The following is a 20,780-nucleotide window of genomic DNA, read 5'->3' on the forward strand; positions in this document are numbered from 1 at the left end:
TCGCGCGACTTCTTATTACGACGCCTGAGTTTGGCCGCGTTTTACACGGCTGTAAATTTTCATCCCTCGAATCCTATTACCACCGACGTCGTCGTCGTCGTATTTGAACGAGAAGTTGCATACCTGTGCGATCGCCGTTCTCCATTCGCGGTTAGAGTGATTTGGAGATTACTTTCTCGCACCCTCGCAAAGTGGTCCGTTTTTGTGAATGACATCCTGCAACGACACACAGAATGCACATAAGTATTTATGATTCAGCAGATATAGGATTCAAACTTTTAGAACTTTCATAGCATTCGCGGTTTTGACTGCCCGGATTCGAAGGTTACGTTCTCACGTCCCGCAAAGTGTCGTCTCTGCGAATAGTATTCTGTTGCAACACATAGAATACCTATAATTGTCTATGAATAACCGATTCTCAATTCCTACTCAACTTTCATACCGTTATTTCTATCCAGAGTTGTAAAAATATCAATTAAATTCGCCTCAATTTAACAATTAATTTGAGTAAATAATTTCTAATTTAATTAATTGATTAATATAAGCCTATTCAATTAAAAATATTTTAATTAACCACTGACTTCAAGAAATCTAATTAAAAAACATTCAATTAACGATTGATCTGAAAGAATTTAATTAAAAACTGTTGAATTAACGATTAAAACGAGCGACAGTAATTAAAAATTATTCGATTAACGATTGAAATAGTCAAAGTAATTAAGGGTTATTTAATTGATAATTAATTTAAGCAAATTTAATTGAAAAGCGCAGTAAAACGATTGACCAATCGATGTCAATTGAATTCAACAGTTTTTAATTGAATTCCTCCAAATCAATCGTTAGTCGAATGATTTTTAATTAGTTTTCTTGAAGTCAGTAGTTAAAATATTTTTAATTGAATAGGCTTATATTAATCGTCAATTAAATTCGATAATTAATTAAAAAAGTGATTAATTACTCGCAATTCTGTTTCTATCTCACGTATTCGAATAAATATAACTCACCTCTCACAAGCGCAAAGCGTCCTATTGACCGCCTAGTCGCGCACTGAGCTGCTAACTGCGCGCCGATTGAGCGCACTCTGCCGTTCGATTGCAGAATATCGATCGATATCGATGATCGATATCGATGGTCCATAATTATCGCGATTTCCGACGTCGCGCTCGACGCGAGAGTTCGGAAATTGGCGCGGAATATGGCGACTCGCGGAATACTCGCGACGGATTTCACCACTTTCCCATCTTCCACACGATTTTCACGAGTCGACACGCAGCCGATGTCACGGAGTTAATTCTTGCTCGCGTCCGCGATGTTCGCCCAAGCGCGGATATGGTGATTAGCGACATTGGCGCTTGACGTTTGGCGGACGCGCTAAGTAGTGCGGCTCGATGCTCGATCGGACGCGACGGAGGCAGCACGAAATAGTTCCGTGAGATCAAATAAATATTTACTATTATTTAGATGTTTTATCTCTCAGTGTAGTTAAATTCAGTATTCGCCAAAATGTGGCAAACTAAGGCTTATATTAATAGATAATTAATAATTGATTAACAATGACTTGTGACTTGTCTCACATGAGATACTTTTATTGAATTTGGAGTTAGATCTGAGCTTTTCAGTTGGATCATGTCATGTACATGTACATGATATTGTATTTGTAATTGTAAATGAACTGAAAAGATCATATTCTAAACTAAAATTCGAATTTTTCACGTGGGACAAATCTCAAGTAATGACTACTGGCAAGATAAAAGTATCAATGCTCGAATCACGTACCTAATCCTGAGCACTCTTATTGTTTTGGTTTTTAAATATATATATTTAAATCTTTAATATAGAACACATATATGTATTCGATATATATATGTATATATATATTTTTTTTTTATGTTGATAGTTTAAATATTCGTATTTAAAGACCAAAACAGTAAGAATATCTAGGATTAGGTACGTGTCCGAGGATTGGTATTTTTACCTTGAAAGCCTAAATGATCTGATCCTTTTTAGTGAAATATTCATGTTCTCTTAACCTGTCTTGTTTGTGTATGAAATATATAATATATAAAATATGTGAATCACATGCTACAAATTTGTAATTTAACGAGGCTATTATAAAACCGACTTATTAACTGCGTTATTAATCGCATTTATATCGTGATAATTTACTTAATTTTTTATCAGAATGAGCGAATTACAGATATCACATAGTTAGATCAACCTCCTGATAGTCGGGAGATCATTTTACATAATATACAAAATATACCATGTTTTATTTTTTTTAAACATTCATCGTCGGCTGCAATCGTTGACTGCAGTTTTGCAGCTCGTATTCTCACGTCGGATCGTCAATCTATCCCGATTGTGCTTCGATTCGGCTCGCGATTGCAGTTCGTGCAAGAAAATTGCGTAACCAGAGGCTCGACTTTTTTTATCTACCCGAATCTCTTTTTATTTCAATATTTTTTCTCCAATGTGCAGATCCCACGGAGCGTGATGTTGCTATTTTGATATTCCCCAACGTTGTTTTGCAATATGCGCGTGCGCGAATGACGCCCATTTGTGTAGCGAGAAAGAGCCAACAATCACGTTACACTTACGTTCCGGGAAACATAGCCCGGCGTGATAATTAGCCGCGAGTTCTTTCTTTCTTTTTCAGCCTCTCGCGTGAGAGGATCGCGCCAAATTATCCGCGCGGCGATTTCTCCTCACGCGATGAAGCGGACGGCGTCCGTGCGTAACAAAACGCGCCCGGTATTCTCTCGCGCTCTTTTTTTTTCCTCTCTTTCTCTCTCCCCCTTCCTCAACTCTTTTTTCCCGTTCCTCTCTCCACTTGTGTCCCTTTTGTTTCCTTTCTCACCGCGCTCATCGAGATTGTCGCCGACCAGCCTGCCGTCCGTCCATTGGATTTTGCAGAACGGCTTTAAAATTTCAACGGCAACGCTTCGCGAATATAATTGCAATGCGCGAAGCAGCGTCTGTCGCGAATAAAAATTTTACCCATACACATACACGCACACACACATACGACAATCTCGCGTTTTGCAATAATAAGTTTCGAAGGTCGTAATTCCGTCCCGTATCCCCACGCTCTTACTCCGGTAATGTCAGAGTTTACCCGGGGAAACGTCCCACCGAGATACTTTCCCCTTGGGGGGGAAATCGTTAATCTCCGGGAAAACGTGTCCTTCGATCGTCGCCGTGGCCCGGGGAGTCGCAAGCGACTGATTAGCTGAAATTCGTAATAAATAATAACGACGTGGATTTATTATTCAGAGCGCACGAACAACTCAGAGTTAAAAATGCACAGATGCGACGAGAGAGAGATAGAACGCGCGCGCACAAGAGAGAGAGAGAGAGAGAGAGAGAGGGGAGAGGGAGAATGGAAAATTATACGGAGCTTGTTCAGGAAGATTGCGTCGCACGGTCGTCAGTGAAATTTTATAATGCACCCGTTGTTTCCATTGTCTTTTTATAACTGCGACCGGGCAGCGGCGTTATTATTGCGCGCATGCTGTATCATTCGTGCGAGAACGACGGCCGAAATTTACGACATCGTTGCGCAAACATACGCGCGACCATACATTTTCTCTGGAGCGACTTCAAACATATTCTTCTGAATGTACACGCGTGTAACGAAAGGGAAATAAAAAGAAGAGAAGAAAACAAGAAAACACGCTGCTTATTAGCGAGCAAACGTCCGACGATTGACGAGATGTTATTCCACCAGCCGACTAGAAATTTATTCCACGGTTATTATCAGCTTAATTTCAACCAGTGTTTGCTTTGTATAAGGTAATGTTATCTTAATTGTTAATAAAGTTCTGATTATTAATAATGCTTATTACTTACAAGGAGTCGCGCTGCACTGAGAAAAGAATACTTGGAAATTTATTTGCGAGATACAAAGTTTATCTCTGCGAAATAAACTTTATATTCCACAAATAAATTTACAAGTATTTTTTCTTTAATGCGCGATATAAATAAGAGAGAAATACTTGGAAATTTATTTGTGGAATATAAAGTTTATTTCTGCAAAATGTAAAATTTATTTTTGTATAAAAAAAATTTATATCCCACAGATAAATTTATAAGTATTTCTTTCCTCAGTCACTGAGAGAGAAACTATTCAGAAAACAAAAAATATTTATTCGATAAATATTTATTTTATATATTTATATAACCCTAACATACATTGAGAAGAAACTTTTGAAAATTTGCAGAATATAAAGTTTATTCCCGTAGAATAAAATTTATTTCTGTGAAACAAAGTTTATTTCTATGAATACACTTTACGTCCCACAAATAGATTTCCAAGTATTTTCTTTTCAGTGTATTTATTTATATTAATATATATATATTTTTGTACTAAGAAAACAATATTTTTCAAATAAAAAGATATATACATCATATTAAATCTTTAGCTTCTCATAAAAAACAATTGTTTATTCTACTTAAATAAAAGCATTTAGTTTGAAGTAAACGTGTTATTAGTACCCACTGAATAAATATTTTTTATCTTTTAGACACTTTTCTCTCAGCGTAGATGACTTATTAGAATTTGGTAACATTACTCCCAAAGCAAAAAAACTGATTGGAATTACGGGATAAATTTCTAGTCGGGTACATCGACATAATTGATTCGGATCTGGAACATCCTGTGCTTGGGCGGTCGGGGTGGCGGTCTATAAATTTCGCGAGCGAGCGAGAAATATTTCGGTCGCAAATAAATATACCGTCCGATTTTAATCCGGGTTGTACCGAAATAGAGGGGCCGATGAAGGATCGCCTAGGTGAGTCTTGGTGTATAAGGAAAGGGACGTCACTATGATGCACAGGCTGTCCAGTTGTCGCGGCATTACTCTTCAACAATCTCCGGCTGATTTAGGAAACAATCTTTCTTTTAGCGAAAGAGTATTGAATGGTAATTTTTAAATTTTAAGCTTCCACGGCAGAAAATTAATGTACTGAATTTCTCGCGCGCGCGCGCGCGTGTGTGTGTGTGTGTGAGAGAGAGAGAGAGAGAGACAGAGAGAGAAAGAGAGCCTGACAAACATTATAATCTCATTACACTCATTAATTCTGTTAGAGTTAACTTTAACGAAGAATTTGGAGAGAGACTCGCCTGTGGAAATATTTAACGCCACGAATTGGCAAATCGCGTGACAAATTGGCAAATTGAGAGATCGGCTCCACGTTGCTCGGAAAACCCACCGTTGCAAAATAACGAAGTCAGACTCCTTATACACTCCGTTCGCGTTTCAGCACTTTGCCGCATTTGAAGTACCGTGTGGGTGTGTGTGCCCTTGCTTCCCCCCCAGTTCTTATATTTGTGAAATTATTTTTATAAAACGGACGTGCGCCTTCGTAAATTTATTTCGAGAATTGATCGATGCTGACAAGTGTGGTAAAACGCTGTGCTATAATGTGGAATGAAACTAGGGGGAAAAGTAAGACGATCTTGCAATTAGTGTCAATCTTATAGGGGATTAACGTCAAGGCTCCGGCAAGATGAATAACAGCGATAAAAGTACGAAATATAACGAAAATGGAACGTTAATATAACTGCGATGGATCGATGAAACGTTTCTTGTGTGTACATGAACGATACTGACACTAAATCAGTGTAAAGAACCCGAGATCTATTATTAGATAAATAACAGTAATGACTTAATTACATGTGTAACATTCAAGCATATTTATTTAGTAGCTTCCTTTAAATAAATTTTCGAATATTGTTGCTTCCTTTGCTTGAGAAAGCACAATTGAAACCCTCTTAACCCATTAAGGCCCAAGAGAAAACCGCTAAGGATAGGCTTTCAAAAACCATCTAAATTAGGACAAAACATCGAAATTTGTTAAAAAGTGAAAAAAAATTTGTGTTGGATTTCAAAATTCAAGATGGCTCAATCCCCCCCATTTTCATTCAAATAGGTCAAAATTTCAAATTTTCGAGCCGACATATTGGTCCGCCATCTTAAATTTTGAAATCTAACATAAATTTTTTTTTTCACTTTTTAACAAATTTCGATGTTTTGTCCTAATTTAGATGGTTTTTGAAAGCCTATCCTTAGCGGTTTTCTCTTGAGCCTTAATGGTTTAATACAACATTAATATAACTATAATCAATAAATGTTTTGTGTATATAAGAAAGAAAAATATTGACACTAATTATAAAGATTTCGACAAGATGAACAGTCGCAAGAAAAGTACGGAATATAACGAGAGTGGAGCATTAATATAATATTAATGTAACCGTGGTAGAGAGATCAATAAAAGTTTTCCCCCGTGTGTGTGCACGTAGGTGTATGCGCGATATTGACACTAATTGTAAAATTAGATTGCCTTCTCCCACCGTTCCCTGCGCTGCAATTCAAACAGCACATCTAGACGGAAAATCTGAACGTCGATCATAGCGACCGCGAATCGCGGAAAATCGGGATGTGGGCAAATGTAGCGGATTAAATTAAATCTATTGTAAACGTCAAACGCCAAACGCGCCAGGTAATCGGCGATTCTCGCGTCGCGCGATACGCTTTCGCCGACACGCGCATTTATTCCGCGCGTCTGCGCGTCGAACTGAATTATTACACGCTTCTCATTTCTCGCGCATTAATATTATTATATTATTATTTAATGCTATTTATACACACGTCGTCATCGTTAACGTTATTTGTACGTCGCCCGGCGTTGATGATTAAATTTTCACTGGGGGTATTATTTCGCGTGACGTTGTAATAAACGGATTCCGAGGTCGCAAGTTCGCCTGGCCGCGTCGCGGTGCGTTAATCTGCGTTTGTTGCCACTATTGCGGCCGATGTGCACGAATGCCGCGAGCGTTTCAGAGCAAAAGGGGCTAATTCGCTCTTAAGCGATGCAGCTCAAAGGACAGCACCTGTTTTTCGCGTAAAGTTACAAATACGTAAAGTTTTATAAATGAAACAATTACTGTTCTCCCATTCGTTTACTTCGTTATCGGGAAATATTTTTCTTTGGTAGACATCACAACGCGGAAGAGAGAATATTATAATTTTCTCTTTACAAATTTTCTTTTCAATTCTACTGTTTCTAGCACTGCAGAAGTAAACTGTGAGTGTTGCTAAAGAACATTATATAATAAATTTCGCTCGAAGGGTGGTCAACTTTTTAATAGCATTTCAATTTCTAAGATATAAATAGGTCATATGAAATGAAAGGATAATAAGTTGTAACTGCAGAGTGTCAATCTACTCCTCGGTTACACAATTTTAGAGTAATTTTTACTGTCTATGTTTGTACTTGTAAAATATATATAAAATATTATATTTTACATTTATAGTAATTTTTCCTCTTAAATTTCTCTTCGCGCGAGTATTCCAGGTGGAAAGAGGAAATGCTTTTCTATGACATTTTGACTTATTTTTCTTTCTCGCGGATTTGACGGTGCGCGTTTCGCCAGGCCTCGTACGTGTACGCATTAGACCGGTATTGTTGCGTCTCGTTATTCGCGCGCGTGCTCGATGCGATGTTCCTGTGCAAATTCAATTTCGGCTGTTCAGTGTGCGGGCTAGAGGTATATTTACCACGTGGTAAATAGTGCACGATGAATCAACGGCCTTTTAACGCGAGTTATATACGCACACTTCATCAAAATATATCCAAATACGCCGAGTGCGAATAATACAGGTCATTTCGAGTATTTAAAACAAGGAGGGCGTTTAATTCAGTCGCGCGCGAGTTCATATAAAATCCAAACGTGTGAAAAGTTCCCTGTAATTTAATTGGAATCCACACACCCGAAAAAATTATGCATGGAGAATCTGTTAAATAGAACATGAGAAGTTAATAGCGTACATTAACCGCAATATACTTTCACTATTACATAGTGATTAAGACTAACGTAATGATAACAAATATTTTAGCAGTACGAAAACTCGAATAAAAATATAATTTTGCATTTTTGATTTTATATGGAAAATCTAAACGTAACGTTTCCCCAAAAAAATATTTTTGGTTCGAAAAATAAATTTAAGTTGTGAAAAGAATTTAAGTTGAGAAGAAAACTTGTCTTATTTTTATTGCATTAATAAAAAAATAAATATAGAAGTATTGTTGTATATTATTTGTAACTAATTATATGCTAATTTAATGTGAATTTAATTTCGTCAGAGTTAATATTTTTCCATAACTTTCAATAAAAGATATTTTTTTATTATTAATCTTAATCGATGTGTGATAGTTAAAGAATATTGCGTTTAATATACACTTATTAACTTTTATTTACTTTTATGGAATTTAATAGTTGGTATATACTTGGAATTATTAAACAGAGAGAGTATGTCGATTTTACCTGTTAAAAAATGTGAGAATTTTTAGTGCTGTAATTTTGATTTCAGATAGAAAATCGAGTTTGTGATAAAAACGCAGTTTCCAATTTTTAACACAATGATCTATTTTGAAACAAATTTTGACTGATTTCCGATCAGAATCTATGTTGTACCTGAGGAATTTTTGAGAAGGTATTACTAAAATTTAAATGACAAGATGGAGAGTCTCGTTTCGAGATTAATTCAAAGCCACGGCCGAAAGCCACGCCGGTGTCGAGATGCCGCTGGTCGATTTTTAATTAACCGACTTTAAAGCAAAGTCATGCATTACTGCGCAGAATAAGCAAAGAAGCGCGAGCGTTTCTTGCAACAATGAAATTATTGAAATTGACATCTCGAACCTGCTGTGTGTGCGCGGAGACGCCATTGAATTCTCTTAATTAACTAACTTAACTCGATAAAACATTGCTCAGCAAAAGAAGCTTGGTACGTTTCTACCAATAGTGAAATTAATGAAATTTCTATTCCTAATTAATTCTATAATGAAGCGGCTTTCACGAGAGTGGGGGCCAACCTTTCAATCCTAATTTTAAAATTCATATCACACACAAGAAAGCTCGCAAAATTTATCTATTTAAAAAAATATCGATTGTAATGTTCGAATATAAGGTTCAAATGAATGAACGACGTCTTCACAATTGAGAGCTGACGCCCTCGTCTCTTCCGCAGGTCACTATCGCGCGCAGAACTCGTTCGCAGAGCTCACGAGAAACCGGAGGTCGCGCGAGAATCTCATCACCTCGGCTCTAAGCGCATTCAGAAGAAAATCCAACGGATTCCACGCGCGCAGTCTACGCGATCCACGGACAATCAGTAGCGTAGCTCAAGAATCAAGTATACGAAGCGTCTACTCCAGCAGCCGACTACTACCACTGCTATTACTACTACTATTCAAGTCGAGACACTCACCTCAAGTACTCGCCCGAAGCAGACGCAGACCAGACGCTGGAGAGCAAACTAATCGTGGCTCACCATTCGAGATGCGTTCGCGGGCCTCATCGAGGCGCAGGCCGCGCGGCACCCTGAGCGAAGCCTCCATGTGCCAGGCGAGGGCACCTCGGAGCCCGCAGCTACAACGATCGTACACCTTGGAGATCGGCCATCGTCGCGACGCCGTCATCGACGTGACAAACGCGCAAGACACCGTCTGGGCCGAGTCGTAACCTCGCGAAGGGGAACATCTTCGATGGCCCGGCGATCAGCCTTCGTGGTTCGCGCCGGTGACGGGGAAGAAGACGAAGAAGTAGCCGATTGTCGTTGGACACGGTAGCCAGTGGCTGTTTGGCGGAAGTGAAAGCGCTTGCCGGAGTCTGCCCGTTCAAGATGCGCTTCAACGAGACGACGCTGTCGGAGGAGGAGACGTTGGACAATGCGACGGCGGAGCTGCCGGCTACAAGTCTGCTCGGCGAGCTGCTGGTCGGCGACACCGGTGGTCAGCGCGGCAACGCCAGTGAGAACCAGCGCGAGGTCGAGTACGTGTTACTGTTGACCGCCAAGGCGCTCGTCATGGGCTTCATCATTCTGTGCGCCTTGTTTGGCAACCTGCTGGTGATCGTGTCGGTGATGCGGCACCGGAAACTGCGCGTCATCACCAATTACTTCGTCGTGTCGCTCGCGCTGGCCGACATGCTGGTCGCGCTCTTCGCGATGACGTTCAACGCGTCGGTCGAGCTGTCGGGCGGCCGGTGGCTCTTCGGCTACTTTATGTGCGACGTGTGGAACTCGCTCGACGTGTTCTTCAGCACCGTCTCGATCCTCCACCTGTGCTGCATCAGCGTGGACCGTTACTACGCGATCGTGCAGCCGCTCGATTACCCGCTCATCATGACGAATCTGCGCCTCGGCACGATGCTGAGCGTCGTGTGGTGCTCGCCCACTGTCATGAGCTTCTTGCCCATCTTCGCCGGCTGGTACACCACGCAGGAGCACCTCGAGTACCGCCGCAACTATCCGGACGTCTGCGTGTTCCAGGTCAACAAGTTCTACGCGGTCATTAGCTCCAGCGTCAGCTTCTGGGTACCCGGCATCATCATGATCGCGATGTACTACAGGATCTACCGGGAGGCAGATCGTCAGGAGCGCATGCTGTATCGGTGAGTCGCTTGTCACCTTCTTCTCACGCATGAGCACTCTCCATTTCGCTATTGTGCGGTCTTTAGGCACGGAAACGCCATTCAAGTGGCTGCCTGAACGGTCGCTTAGGATAAAACGTTACAGTGGCTTCTTGCCAAATGATCTTCTATCGTTGCCAAACAGCAACGTTTGCTTACTTTTCTTAAAATCGTCAAGTTTCATATTAACTGTTACTTCATACCTCATGTTACTAACTGGATTATTTACTGTTACCACATAATCCAGATATACATTGCATTATGTATATGCCTATTGCACCTAAGATTATTTCCACAATTTTCATCTTTGCACAAATAAGCATTAGGTCGAAATTCGTGCAAGTAGCAGTAAATTTATATAAATGCGTAAGAAATTATAAACTTCTACTTCAAAATCGCACAAGTAATTCTGCTTACAACAGTAAGGAACACCCGACACAATGTATACGATGACACGCGTTCGTGGGCGAAGTTGCGCCTTCAGCTGAACCGTAGCTGAGAAGGTTAAGACCTCGGCTGCTCAATATGCTGATAGAATTTGCGATCGTGGCCGAATGAGCCAGCCCGTGAGCAGGTCTTGGCTCTGAATGGCTCGGCAAATTTGTAGTCGGGGCGAGACTGTAAGTGGATCTCGGCTTTTAACGTTTCGATAAATTCACGGTCGGTCCGGAGGAGACTGAGATGGAGTCCACCGTGTGGAAGGAGGCGGTGGTGTTGCGTAGGCAGACGCCGGCCTTTAATATCCCTCGGCACGGTAATTTGCAACACAGGCCCCCCCGGATTAGATTGCGAATGGATCTCTCGGCTTTTAATAACACGATGCAATTTGCAGCCGATCTAAATAAGGTGCAGGCGCGAATCTCGCCTCTAAATATCCCGCTCTCTTGCACTCGCGATCGATCCTGACAAGAGAGAGAGAGAGAGAGAGAGAGAGAGAGAGAGGGAGAGAGGGAGGGAAGGGGAGACTGTACAGGCAGATTTAAATCGGATTTTAATCATCCCAAAGGCTGCAGCGAGTCAATCCTGTTTTCCGACGCGTATCGATATATCGGCGGATCGTAAGCGGATTTTGCCATCTAATATTTCGATAAATCCGCGACCGGTCCAGCCGGCACCAAATCGATAGATATCTCAGCATTTACTACCTGTTAATATCGAATCCGCGACCGGGTCTGGATTCAGATTTGTGAGCGAATTCGCCCGGATTCACTGGCCTCGGCTTGGAGAAGAATGGCGAAGTATTATTTTCGAGTGCTTCCTTCCGAAAGGGAGACGGAGGGTGGAAGGGAAGGGGAAAGGAGAGAAGTACATTTGTTCGTCGGCCACTCGTCTACCTTCCTTCGCGCCTTTTACCCTAATTGGACATTCAAGAATGGCACGGGGCCGTTTTCGTCCGCTTCTTGGACGAAAGCACTCCTTTCGGGAGAGACTAATGGCGAGTGCTCGCTCTCCCTCTCTCTTTCTTTCTCTCGCTTTCTTCTGCTCGCCGTCGAACCCGACGCTGTGCGCTTTCAGAGATTTAACAACGTATCGTCCGGTGCCATTGTAGTGACACGCTAACAGCCCCCGCCATTTGAAACGGGCCTGGGAACGCCGTGATGTCTCGTTTATCGCGCGAAGTTGCCGAAAAATTAATCCCTCCACGTCGCGCAATTATTCTACCTCGCGTCGAATCGGCCGATCTCGTCTTCGTGCACGCAGTCTCCGACATTAATTACTCGGCGAAGCGCGTCGCGATCTCGAGAGTGACAGTGGTCTCGTCTCTTCCCTACCTCCGCCTCAATCTGTCTCTCAAGTTTAATTGTACGAATAATTGGAAGCGGACGACTGACCTCAGCGTCAAGCGTCGCGTATACAACGGCATTCGCTTTTGTGCTTCTGTGTGCGCGAAAGAGCTAATGACATTTCGGATTGCAACGGCACGACACGACGACGTCGTCGACGAGTTCGACATCGCGAGCGCGCGCCAACCACTTCGCCTGGACGGAGAGGCCTCTCCAACGTAAACTGGAACGCGAAAATTATTCTTAAGACGCAGTTAAGGCCACTCGTTAGCGAGAGGCTCTTCGCAATTTCCCGGCGAGCTGTTTGGGAACGGGAGCGGAACTGGGAATCGATCAATCAGTAACGTGTATTAGACGTGCCGCACTCGTTACGCCACGGGCGAAAATGTGCGCGCACCTCGCGGACTATCCGCATCTTCCTCGCGAGAGACCGAGGAAAGAAGACTAAATGGCTGTACTTAAAAGAGACCGGAGAATTCGAGAGGACCGCTCTCTTGTTATTTAGAGAATGGATTATTAAATGCAGGGGAATAAAAAGGGCGGGACAGGAAAATAAACTAGAACGTCTATTAACACCTATTTAGGTGTATCTTGCAAGAACATAAAAATTAAAACGGGAAATTAGAAAATTAAAACGCAGACGGATCGAGAAGAGGGGAAGAGTGAAGAAAAAAACTACTAACATCCAAGATTATGTCTTCTAAGAATATAAAATTAGGAAATTAAAACATAGACAGTTTAGCGAGGGAAAGAAAGAATGAAAAATGAAAAGCTATTAATATTTTAAACTATATCCTCTAGGAATGCAAAAGCTAAAACGAAAATTTAGAAAATTAAAACGTAGACAGGTTTCTCTCGGAGAGAGAAAGAAAGAATTAAATAAAAAGCTATTAGTATTCTGAGCTGTATTCTCTAAGAATGGAAAAATTAAAACAAGAAATTAGAAAATTAAAACGTAGACAGGTTGAGAGAAGAGAAAAAGAATTAATTAAAAATCTGTTAATGTTTAAAGTTGTAATTTCTAAAAGCGTAAAAATTAGAACGAGAAATTAGGCAACTAAAATGTGTGTGTGTGTGTAGACAGAAGGAGATAGAATAAAATGAAGTGCTATTATCCTAAAAACTAATATCCTAAAGCTAATATCCTAAATTATATCCTCTAAGAATGTAAAAATTAGAAAATTAGAAGCTAAACGAAAAACATAAAAAAAAGAGTAAAAGAGAGAGGGAGGGAGAGAGAGAGAGAGCAAAGAAGACTGAAAATTTTCCGCGTAGCTTTGTATCGAAAATTTTCCACTTTTTCGAGTGGTCCACTTTTTAATTAAATAAGATGATTTGTAATATTTTTTTATATATTTTATATTATATACTTTTTTATTTCTTAATTGAGCGCTCAGACGTCTCAAAAACTCGTCGATACGCGCAGCACGATTTCAGGTTGCTCGTGCCGCGAGCGAAAAGGTTGACAATCGCGTCGCGTCTTTTGGGCTTCACGTCGAGCATCATTAGATTCTCCATCCGGGGTTTTTCATTCTGCCGCGACGAAAGCCGCGAATCGCCTTTGGCAACGCGATCACCTCTCTTTGAGAGCCGTCATCAGAGACATTCGCGTGTTCGTCTCACTCCGGCGCATCTCCGTCTCTCGCTTTTCGAGTCGATACGTGGAGATACGATATTTCTGCCTTGCATTCCCCCCTCTCGACGTCGCGCTTCTCTGTCTTGCAGGAAATACCGATGGCCTTGTCGCGAGCTCATTCACCAACGCGATCCTGTTTGATGCGGTAAAGCGCATTTCGCCGTGTGCGCGCGCGCGAGACAGAGAGAGAGAAACGTCATATCGCATATTTATTGTATGACACATTACGATGGTACAAGGTGCCTCGGCATCACATGGATGCGACGGATATTTCTGAGGTATCTCTAAGGTAGCCATCTTGTGAAATGTATTTCTTAGGGATTCGTCGTGACTTGAGCTGCACGTATCGATTGAAATGTCATATAACTGCTTGTGCAGTCATAAAAAAAGAAATCCGTCGTTCGGAAATCGAGATATTTACAATTGTAGTCCCACTGCGCATGCGCGTGAGAATCCGACTTTCTTACCAACGCTATGTTCGATCCAACTTTAAGAACGCGACTTTAGGATATTGGAAAATTATTTTGAAGGTTCTGGGCATGTTACTAACAAGTAAAAGTACCTATCCAAAAGTTACCGATTTCTTTCTAATTTGGCACAAATGTAGAAGTACAAAAAACATTTAGGTCATATTTTTTCATTTTGGCCCACTTTGAGTTTCACGGGCAGTTTATAGCTTTTTAATGTTCTCACTTCTATCATCAACAAGTACAACAAAAATGCATAAGAAATAAAATTGAATACAAGATATAGGCGTTTTTAATTTGCTGATTATGCATATGAAGTAAAATATATAAAATTATTTGTGTAAACAATAAAATGTTTAAACATGTAAAAAGTTGAAAAAATTATTTACACAAATAATTTCTCGGTTTGGCCGAGATTCGAATAATTTTTTATTTAGCACAGATTTGAAATATTTCGGTTGAAATCTCGGCTAAAGAAATTTAGAATAATTCGTGTCTCAGCTATGCCGATTTTGTTAAAATTATTTAACTATATCTTGTATTCAATTTTATTTCTTATGCATTTTTATTGTACTTGATGGTAGAAGTAAGAACATTAAAGTTGGCCAAAATAAAAAAATATAACTTAAATATTTTTTGTACTTCTACATTTGTGTAAAATTAGAAAAAAATCGGAGTGTACCTTTTGGATAGGTTTACTTGTAAGGGAGTAGATTTAGGAGTAGATTTACAACTCAAATTGTCAATCAGAAGACTGTGCTGAGCGAGATACACACACTTAACGTCATTTTTAAAAATACACGTGTTCAAATATAACTGTACCTTTTACATTAATATAATGCACAATTTAGAACCTTTTAACATTAATATAATGCACAACTTATAAAATATACATGTATATTCTATCTAATTTATGTTTGATTGCAAGACTAAAAGTTTCGATGGCATCGCGAGACAACTACTTAAGTCTCCTACTTGGGGAATTTTTCGAGACACTTTTTAATGATTCAGAAGTTTCATCTAGTAGTTTGCCGGGATCTCGGTATCTTCATTCGTCAATCGTTAAGTTTTCGTGTACACGCCGTGCAGATTACACGCGAATTTTTGAACAGGATAAATGCCTAAAGCGCGTCGTAAAGGCATCCAAGGGAATTCCTCTCGCAGATTTCACGATAGTCTTTTGAATTCTCGCGTTCTTTACAGGACATTACAATCTGAAAATATACTTTCTAGGATCTCCCCTCTGTTCGTAAATATTGTGTCTCCAAATATACCGATACGTATAGGTGCCGCGCGATTTTTATGCGTCGCGACACGCGGCACACGCGTTAGCGTATGCGTGGAACGTGCTCAGACGGGCAATTTAAATGCATGAAGGCGATTGAAGTTACGTCAGGCTTAGTTTGGGGCCCTTTAAAAGTGAACGAGCTGAGGTACGAGGATAAGCGTATGCGTACTTTACAATACAATTCGCACAGCTCGAATATTACTATTACCCAGATAGACTTTCACGATTATCACGACGTAAAATAGTCGATAATGGCAACTTTACTCAAGTTGTTTTAATTACATTTACCAGGCAAATATACCGTATTGAATTAATTCTAAAATTTATATCATATAGTAGTGCGAGTAAACGAGTATGGGAAATGGGCATTATTTTATTTGTACAGCACCAGTCTCTGTGAAAATTGACACAGACATAAGATAATCTTTAATATTAACAACTGCAACAGTAAAAGTGGAGAAAACTGATTGATTAAAAACCAAAAAATACATTTCAGGAGCAAGGGGCGATAGCGCCCATTTTTCACTCACTCAATCACACTGTTGACAATGGTGCAACATTGTTTTGTATCTGAATAATAGCTCCATAGCTAACAGTTTCATGTGAGATACTCAGATTTTTATTCAACGATTTTTATTCAGATCTGAAACGCCCATTTTTCATACTCCTCTTCGTTTTATCGATGCAGCAGCAACTTTACTAAAAGCTGCACTCAAATGTTCGTGTTACATTTTACACAACGAATAAAGCAAATGTAACGGATGATGGAGAAAAGCAGGAAAGCGATTGAAATACGACAAAATCGTCCGAAGGGAGACGAACGTTTGCACGACGATCGCTATTTGTTAATTTCTTTTATTTGTTACAAGCAAGTAGCGCGCTTTGAGCATGTCCTTCGCTGATTCGATCGAATATTCAAGAGGTTTTCTGCATGCCACCGTTTATCTGGGTTCTCGTGACATTTAAAATTCACGCATGAAAAACTCAACCTCGCCCGCTCTTTGTGACGAGCGCATCCCTAAACACGTCTCGACTGAATCACTCCCCCGCAAACTGTATCTATTAGGACGCGCATCAGCGAAGTTCACGCCGGTGACCCCGCGGGAGAACAGAATTCGGATCGAAATACTCTTGACAGTTCGTCGCGGTCCTTCCGCGTCGTATCAATGGCGCGCGTTTCCTCGATATACCCCTCTCGTTTCCCCTTAAATCGAGTCCCTTTGACGCAAGACAGCGCATCAATATTCCGTTCCGACGTGGAACGCAACGTCGACGGACTTGTCGATCAGTCGATCGATCTTCCCAGGATCGCATCTTGCCCCCGAGGAAGTCGCGAGTTCTTTATTTATTTCATTCTTTATTCATTTGCCATTTCCGGTCGCGAATGCGTCTCGCTCGATCGCGTCTCCCGCGAGTTCCCGACGTTACCTCGGAAATTTATTCGTTCATCCGACGCCGTCAACGACGGCAGGAAGTCCTCCAAGATCTTCGTTCGCTCAAACCTCCGGCCGATGCGCGGCGAAATTGACAAAAGAGCCGGCGATCACGGCGAACGGCGAACGGCGCGGCGGCGTTTGCGCGCGACGTTCGGTCGTTCGGGCCAACTTTTCGGCGCGGCGCGCTTCTTGCATGTCCTACTACTTTATTCATTGTCTGGAGGCTGCTGCGGGACCTCCGGTGGCACCGGCGCAAAGTTTCGGACGTTTTTGCCGGCGTAAAGTAGCGGCACGAGTTCGCCGGCTCTTCGAGCAACGACTTCCACGACGAATGTCTCTCTCTCTCTCGGATTCGCGGCGTTTAATTCTTTATGGCGGAAAAGTCTAAAGTCTATCCTACCTCCCCCCTTTTCTCTGTCTCTCTCTTTCTTTATTTTTGTTTTGCGACGATCCGTAACTCAGGAGAGAATTCGCAACGGAATTCTGTATTTGTAATTTTATATATCGTATAATACAGAGAGCAAGATTTATAGATGTACAAACGTACATCTCTTGCAAAAACGAGGGTCAACGTCTCTCAATTTTTCATTGGAGTCTGGACATCTCGGAACATTTCCTGATAACGTGTATTATGATAACTGTACCGATGAGCTAATATTTTTTACGGATGAAAGTGCGGAATCGATTAAAGAGCAAGAGAGTGGAATTTATGGAAATTTATTTCGATAGATTGAATATTAACAGAGACTCTGTTAACAGAGCCTTCAAAATCGAATATTGAATATTAGCCAATCGAAGCTGGTCGATTAGTATTTTTTGCGATTAAAAGATAATATTTTGAAGGAAATTTGGTCAAATTTACTTTAATACAGAACATTCAAAGATTTATTGCACATGTGTGTATCTAAGAAGAAAAGGGATATGTCTCTTAGTTTTCCATTGTACCTAAAATTTTTTTATCGTATATCACGGAAATGCTATTAATTAATTAGTATTTAAAGTAATTAAAGAGAGAACGAAATTAATTTAAAAAGTAAAATTAAAGAATAAAATTTATTTGAAAAGAACGAAATTAATTTAAAAAGCAAAATTAAAGAATAAAATTTATCTGAAAAGAACGAAATTCACACACACAATTCAAATTTATTTCGATTAAAATTCTCTAGCTAATCAAAAGTATTAGGAAGTAAGACGCGACCTTTATTTTAATCTTCCCAAAAGTTTGACTTGTCTCGATATCTAACAGTTTTTATATTTTTGCTTTATCACTTTACGAGTCATCGTCTCGCCATTATATTATTATGCGGGACTGTTACGCGATTTCCATTTCACTCCGCGTCGGTCCATTACCTAGAGTCCCGTCGCGCCCTATCTATTTCATATTTTATTTTATTTACATGTTTCATCGCGTCGTCGCGGCGAGACAATAAAACACGTACGAGTCGAATGAGAATCCCCCGCGGTTATACGCGGGGGAATTCGCTAACGAATCTGTCGATACACAGACTTGACTGACTGCCCGCCGCTCTTGTCAACGCGAGAGAAACACTCAATTTTAACGGACGGTTTTACAGACACCTCCGGTCAAAAAGTGCTTGGCAAAGCGTTGCAAAGTGTAACGCGTTAATTAATTCCCCGTTATCAGGTGCGCGGCCTCGTTATTGCGGCACCGCCTGTGTAAAGCACCTTTCGCTTTATTGCGGGATTTATAAGCGCGACAAACGAGCCGTTGCACAATTATTCGTAATTCCTCCGGTCTTTATTGCAGCGTTCGCGTTACAAAGTGCGGACAGCGCTTAGATCAGTATTGATATTTCACAACGAGATCTCGATTAACGGTCTGGCGGATTCCTGGACACTGAGCTTCTATAAAGCCTTCACCAGATTGCCAAAACTTGCAAATTTTTACAATTGCTCGTGTTCTGGGAATCATAATATGATTCCATATGATGATATGATATGCTAAGCTGTCCAAATGATAGATTAGTCGGGTAATTAACAGTCGTGCACACCAAGCTTCAATAAAGCCCTGACATTCATTAGGCTAAAACATACTACACTGCACGCAAAAAAAGAATTGAATTAACCAAATATCTGATCGAATGTAAACGATCCAAAAATTCCGATTGAAGTAACCCGAATTTTGTTTAAGTTAATAAGATTTTTGGTTGACTTAAATAGAATTTGGGTTACTTCAAACGAAATTTCTGGATCGTTTATATTCGACCAAATATTTGATTAATTCAACCAAACCTCTTTCCGTATGAGAGAAAAATATATTTGGTATTTGTAATTATAATCATATAGAGAAATAATTAATAACTATAAATTATGGTCAAGACAATCATTTATTAGTCAATTGCACTATAATTTTAGTGATAATAACCTTATATGCATATTACTATTACTATTTTCATGTTGGAACCAAAAATATAGTTGGGTTCAATTTGGTGCCAACTATATTTTTTGATCGTTCCAACACGAAGATAGTAGTAGTAACATGCATATAAGGTTATTTTCACAAAAATTATAGTGCAATTGACTAAAAAATGGTTGTCTTGACCATAATTTATAGTAATTATTTCTCTATATGATTATAGTTACAAAAAGCAAACACTTTTCTCTCAGTGTAGTCTTTCTAAGAAGCACACAGCTGTGGTTGGATATAATACGATACAATATAGTATGATATGTCGAGCTGCCAAAACGACAAAGATCAGCCGAATAATCTACAAATATAATGTACAGCCATTTTCGGAAAAGCCTTAATATCGAGTGAGCTACTCGTTAATTTTTTTAATCAACTTTTGATATCTTGATATTTCGATTAATCTTGATATAATATATAATATGATATATGTATGCATATTGATATAATATAAGATGAAATGTGATACATCGAGTTGTCAAAATAACAGATTAACTGAATAAGCAACAGTTATTTGTTGGTATTCAATAGGAACGTATTAATCTAAAAAAGCAGGACAAATTAGATCGTCAAGCATGTAATCAAGCAAGTAATCTAGTAATTTAGTAATCAAGTGATGAAGTAATCAACTAATCAACTAATCAACTAATCAAGTAATCAAATAATCAAGTAAGCAATTTCTGACGTTGTTTATGATCCTTCCCGGTAGCATTCGTACACTTCTGTTCTAGAAGAGGATCTCGCGGTCTACCGTTGAGGAAGGCAGAAAAGCGAACCTAGCTTTTCGACTGAGCCAATGTATCACGTTTAAATGTGAAACGCGCCCGAGTTGCGCCGATACACGGACAAATCGGATTGGTCTCTCGTGCGGTAAAAGCTAAATTAGAGAATTACGCGAGAAGCTCCCGAAGAACAGAACACTTACCCACGAGAAAGAGACGACATCGCTCGAGAGAGAGACTCCGCGGGAGAGCGAGCCTCGAATCTCTTTTCAATGAGATCTCTCGCGAAGGTCGACTCACGTTTTCCCCGCTGGTAAACGTTCCTCAAGCTTCTCTCACAAGCTCGCACGTGCAACGTACATCATCGATCGCGCGCTCTTTCTTCGCACGTGACGTCGATCCGTCACTACTCCCGTGGACGTTATGGTAAAAGCTCGCTGGGTAAGCCCGGCGAGAAAGAGAAAGCGAGAGCGAGAGAGAGAGAGAGAGCGAGAGAGCGAGAGAGCGAGAGAGCGAGAGAGCGAGAGAGCGAGAGAGCGAGAGAG

General features: G+C 40.4%; 2 protein-coding genes across 6 annotated transcripts in view; one reads left to right on the top strand and one right to left on the bottom strand.

Moving 5' to 3' along the window:
• LOC116849570 overlaps nucleotides 1–20,780 on the bottom strand; it is a 58,591-nt gene that overhangs the window by 17,420 nt on the left and 20,391 nt on the right. For both annotated transcript variants that reach the window (XM_032826853.1, XM_032826852.1), the window contains exon 3: nucleotides 124–216. In XM_032826853.1, coding sequence (XP_032682744.1) covers nucleotides 124–216 — 93 coding nt within the window. The remainder of the gene's footprint in view (nucleotides 1–123; nucleotides 217–20,780) is intronic.
• Nucleotides 1–20,780, top strand: part of LOC116849568 (octopamine receptor beta-1R-like) — a 111,608-nt gene that overhangs the window by 9,388 nt on the left and 81,440 nt on the right. For 3 of the 4 annotated variants that reach the window (XM_032826848.1, XM_032826847.1, XM_032826849.1), the window contains one exon: nucleotides 9,033–10,456. In XM_032826848.1, coding sequence (XP_032682739.1) covers nucleotides 9,687–10,456 — 770 coding nt within the window. In that variant the 5' untranslated portion in view covers nucleotides 9,033–9,686. Of the gene's footprint in view, nucleotides 1–8,425; nucleotides 10,457–20,780 lie in introns of those variants that run through there. The other variant, XM_032826850.1, reaches the window with a different exon arrangement.

Source organism: Odontomachus brunneus, unplaced genomic scaffold (assembly GCF_010583005.1).
Source record: "Odontomachus brunneus isolate Ranch 3 - 2012 unplaced genomic scaffold, Obru_v1 Obru_scaffold_118, whole genome shotgun sequence".
NCBI lineage: Eukaryota > Metazoa > Arthropoda > Insecta > Hymenoptera > Formicidae > Odontomachus > Odontomachus brunneus.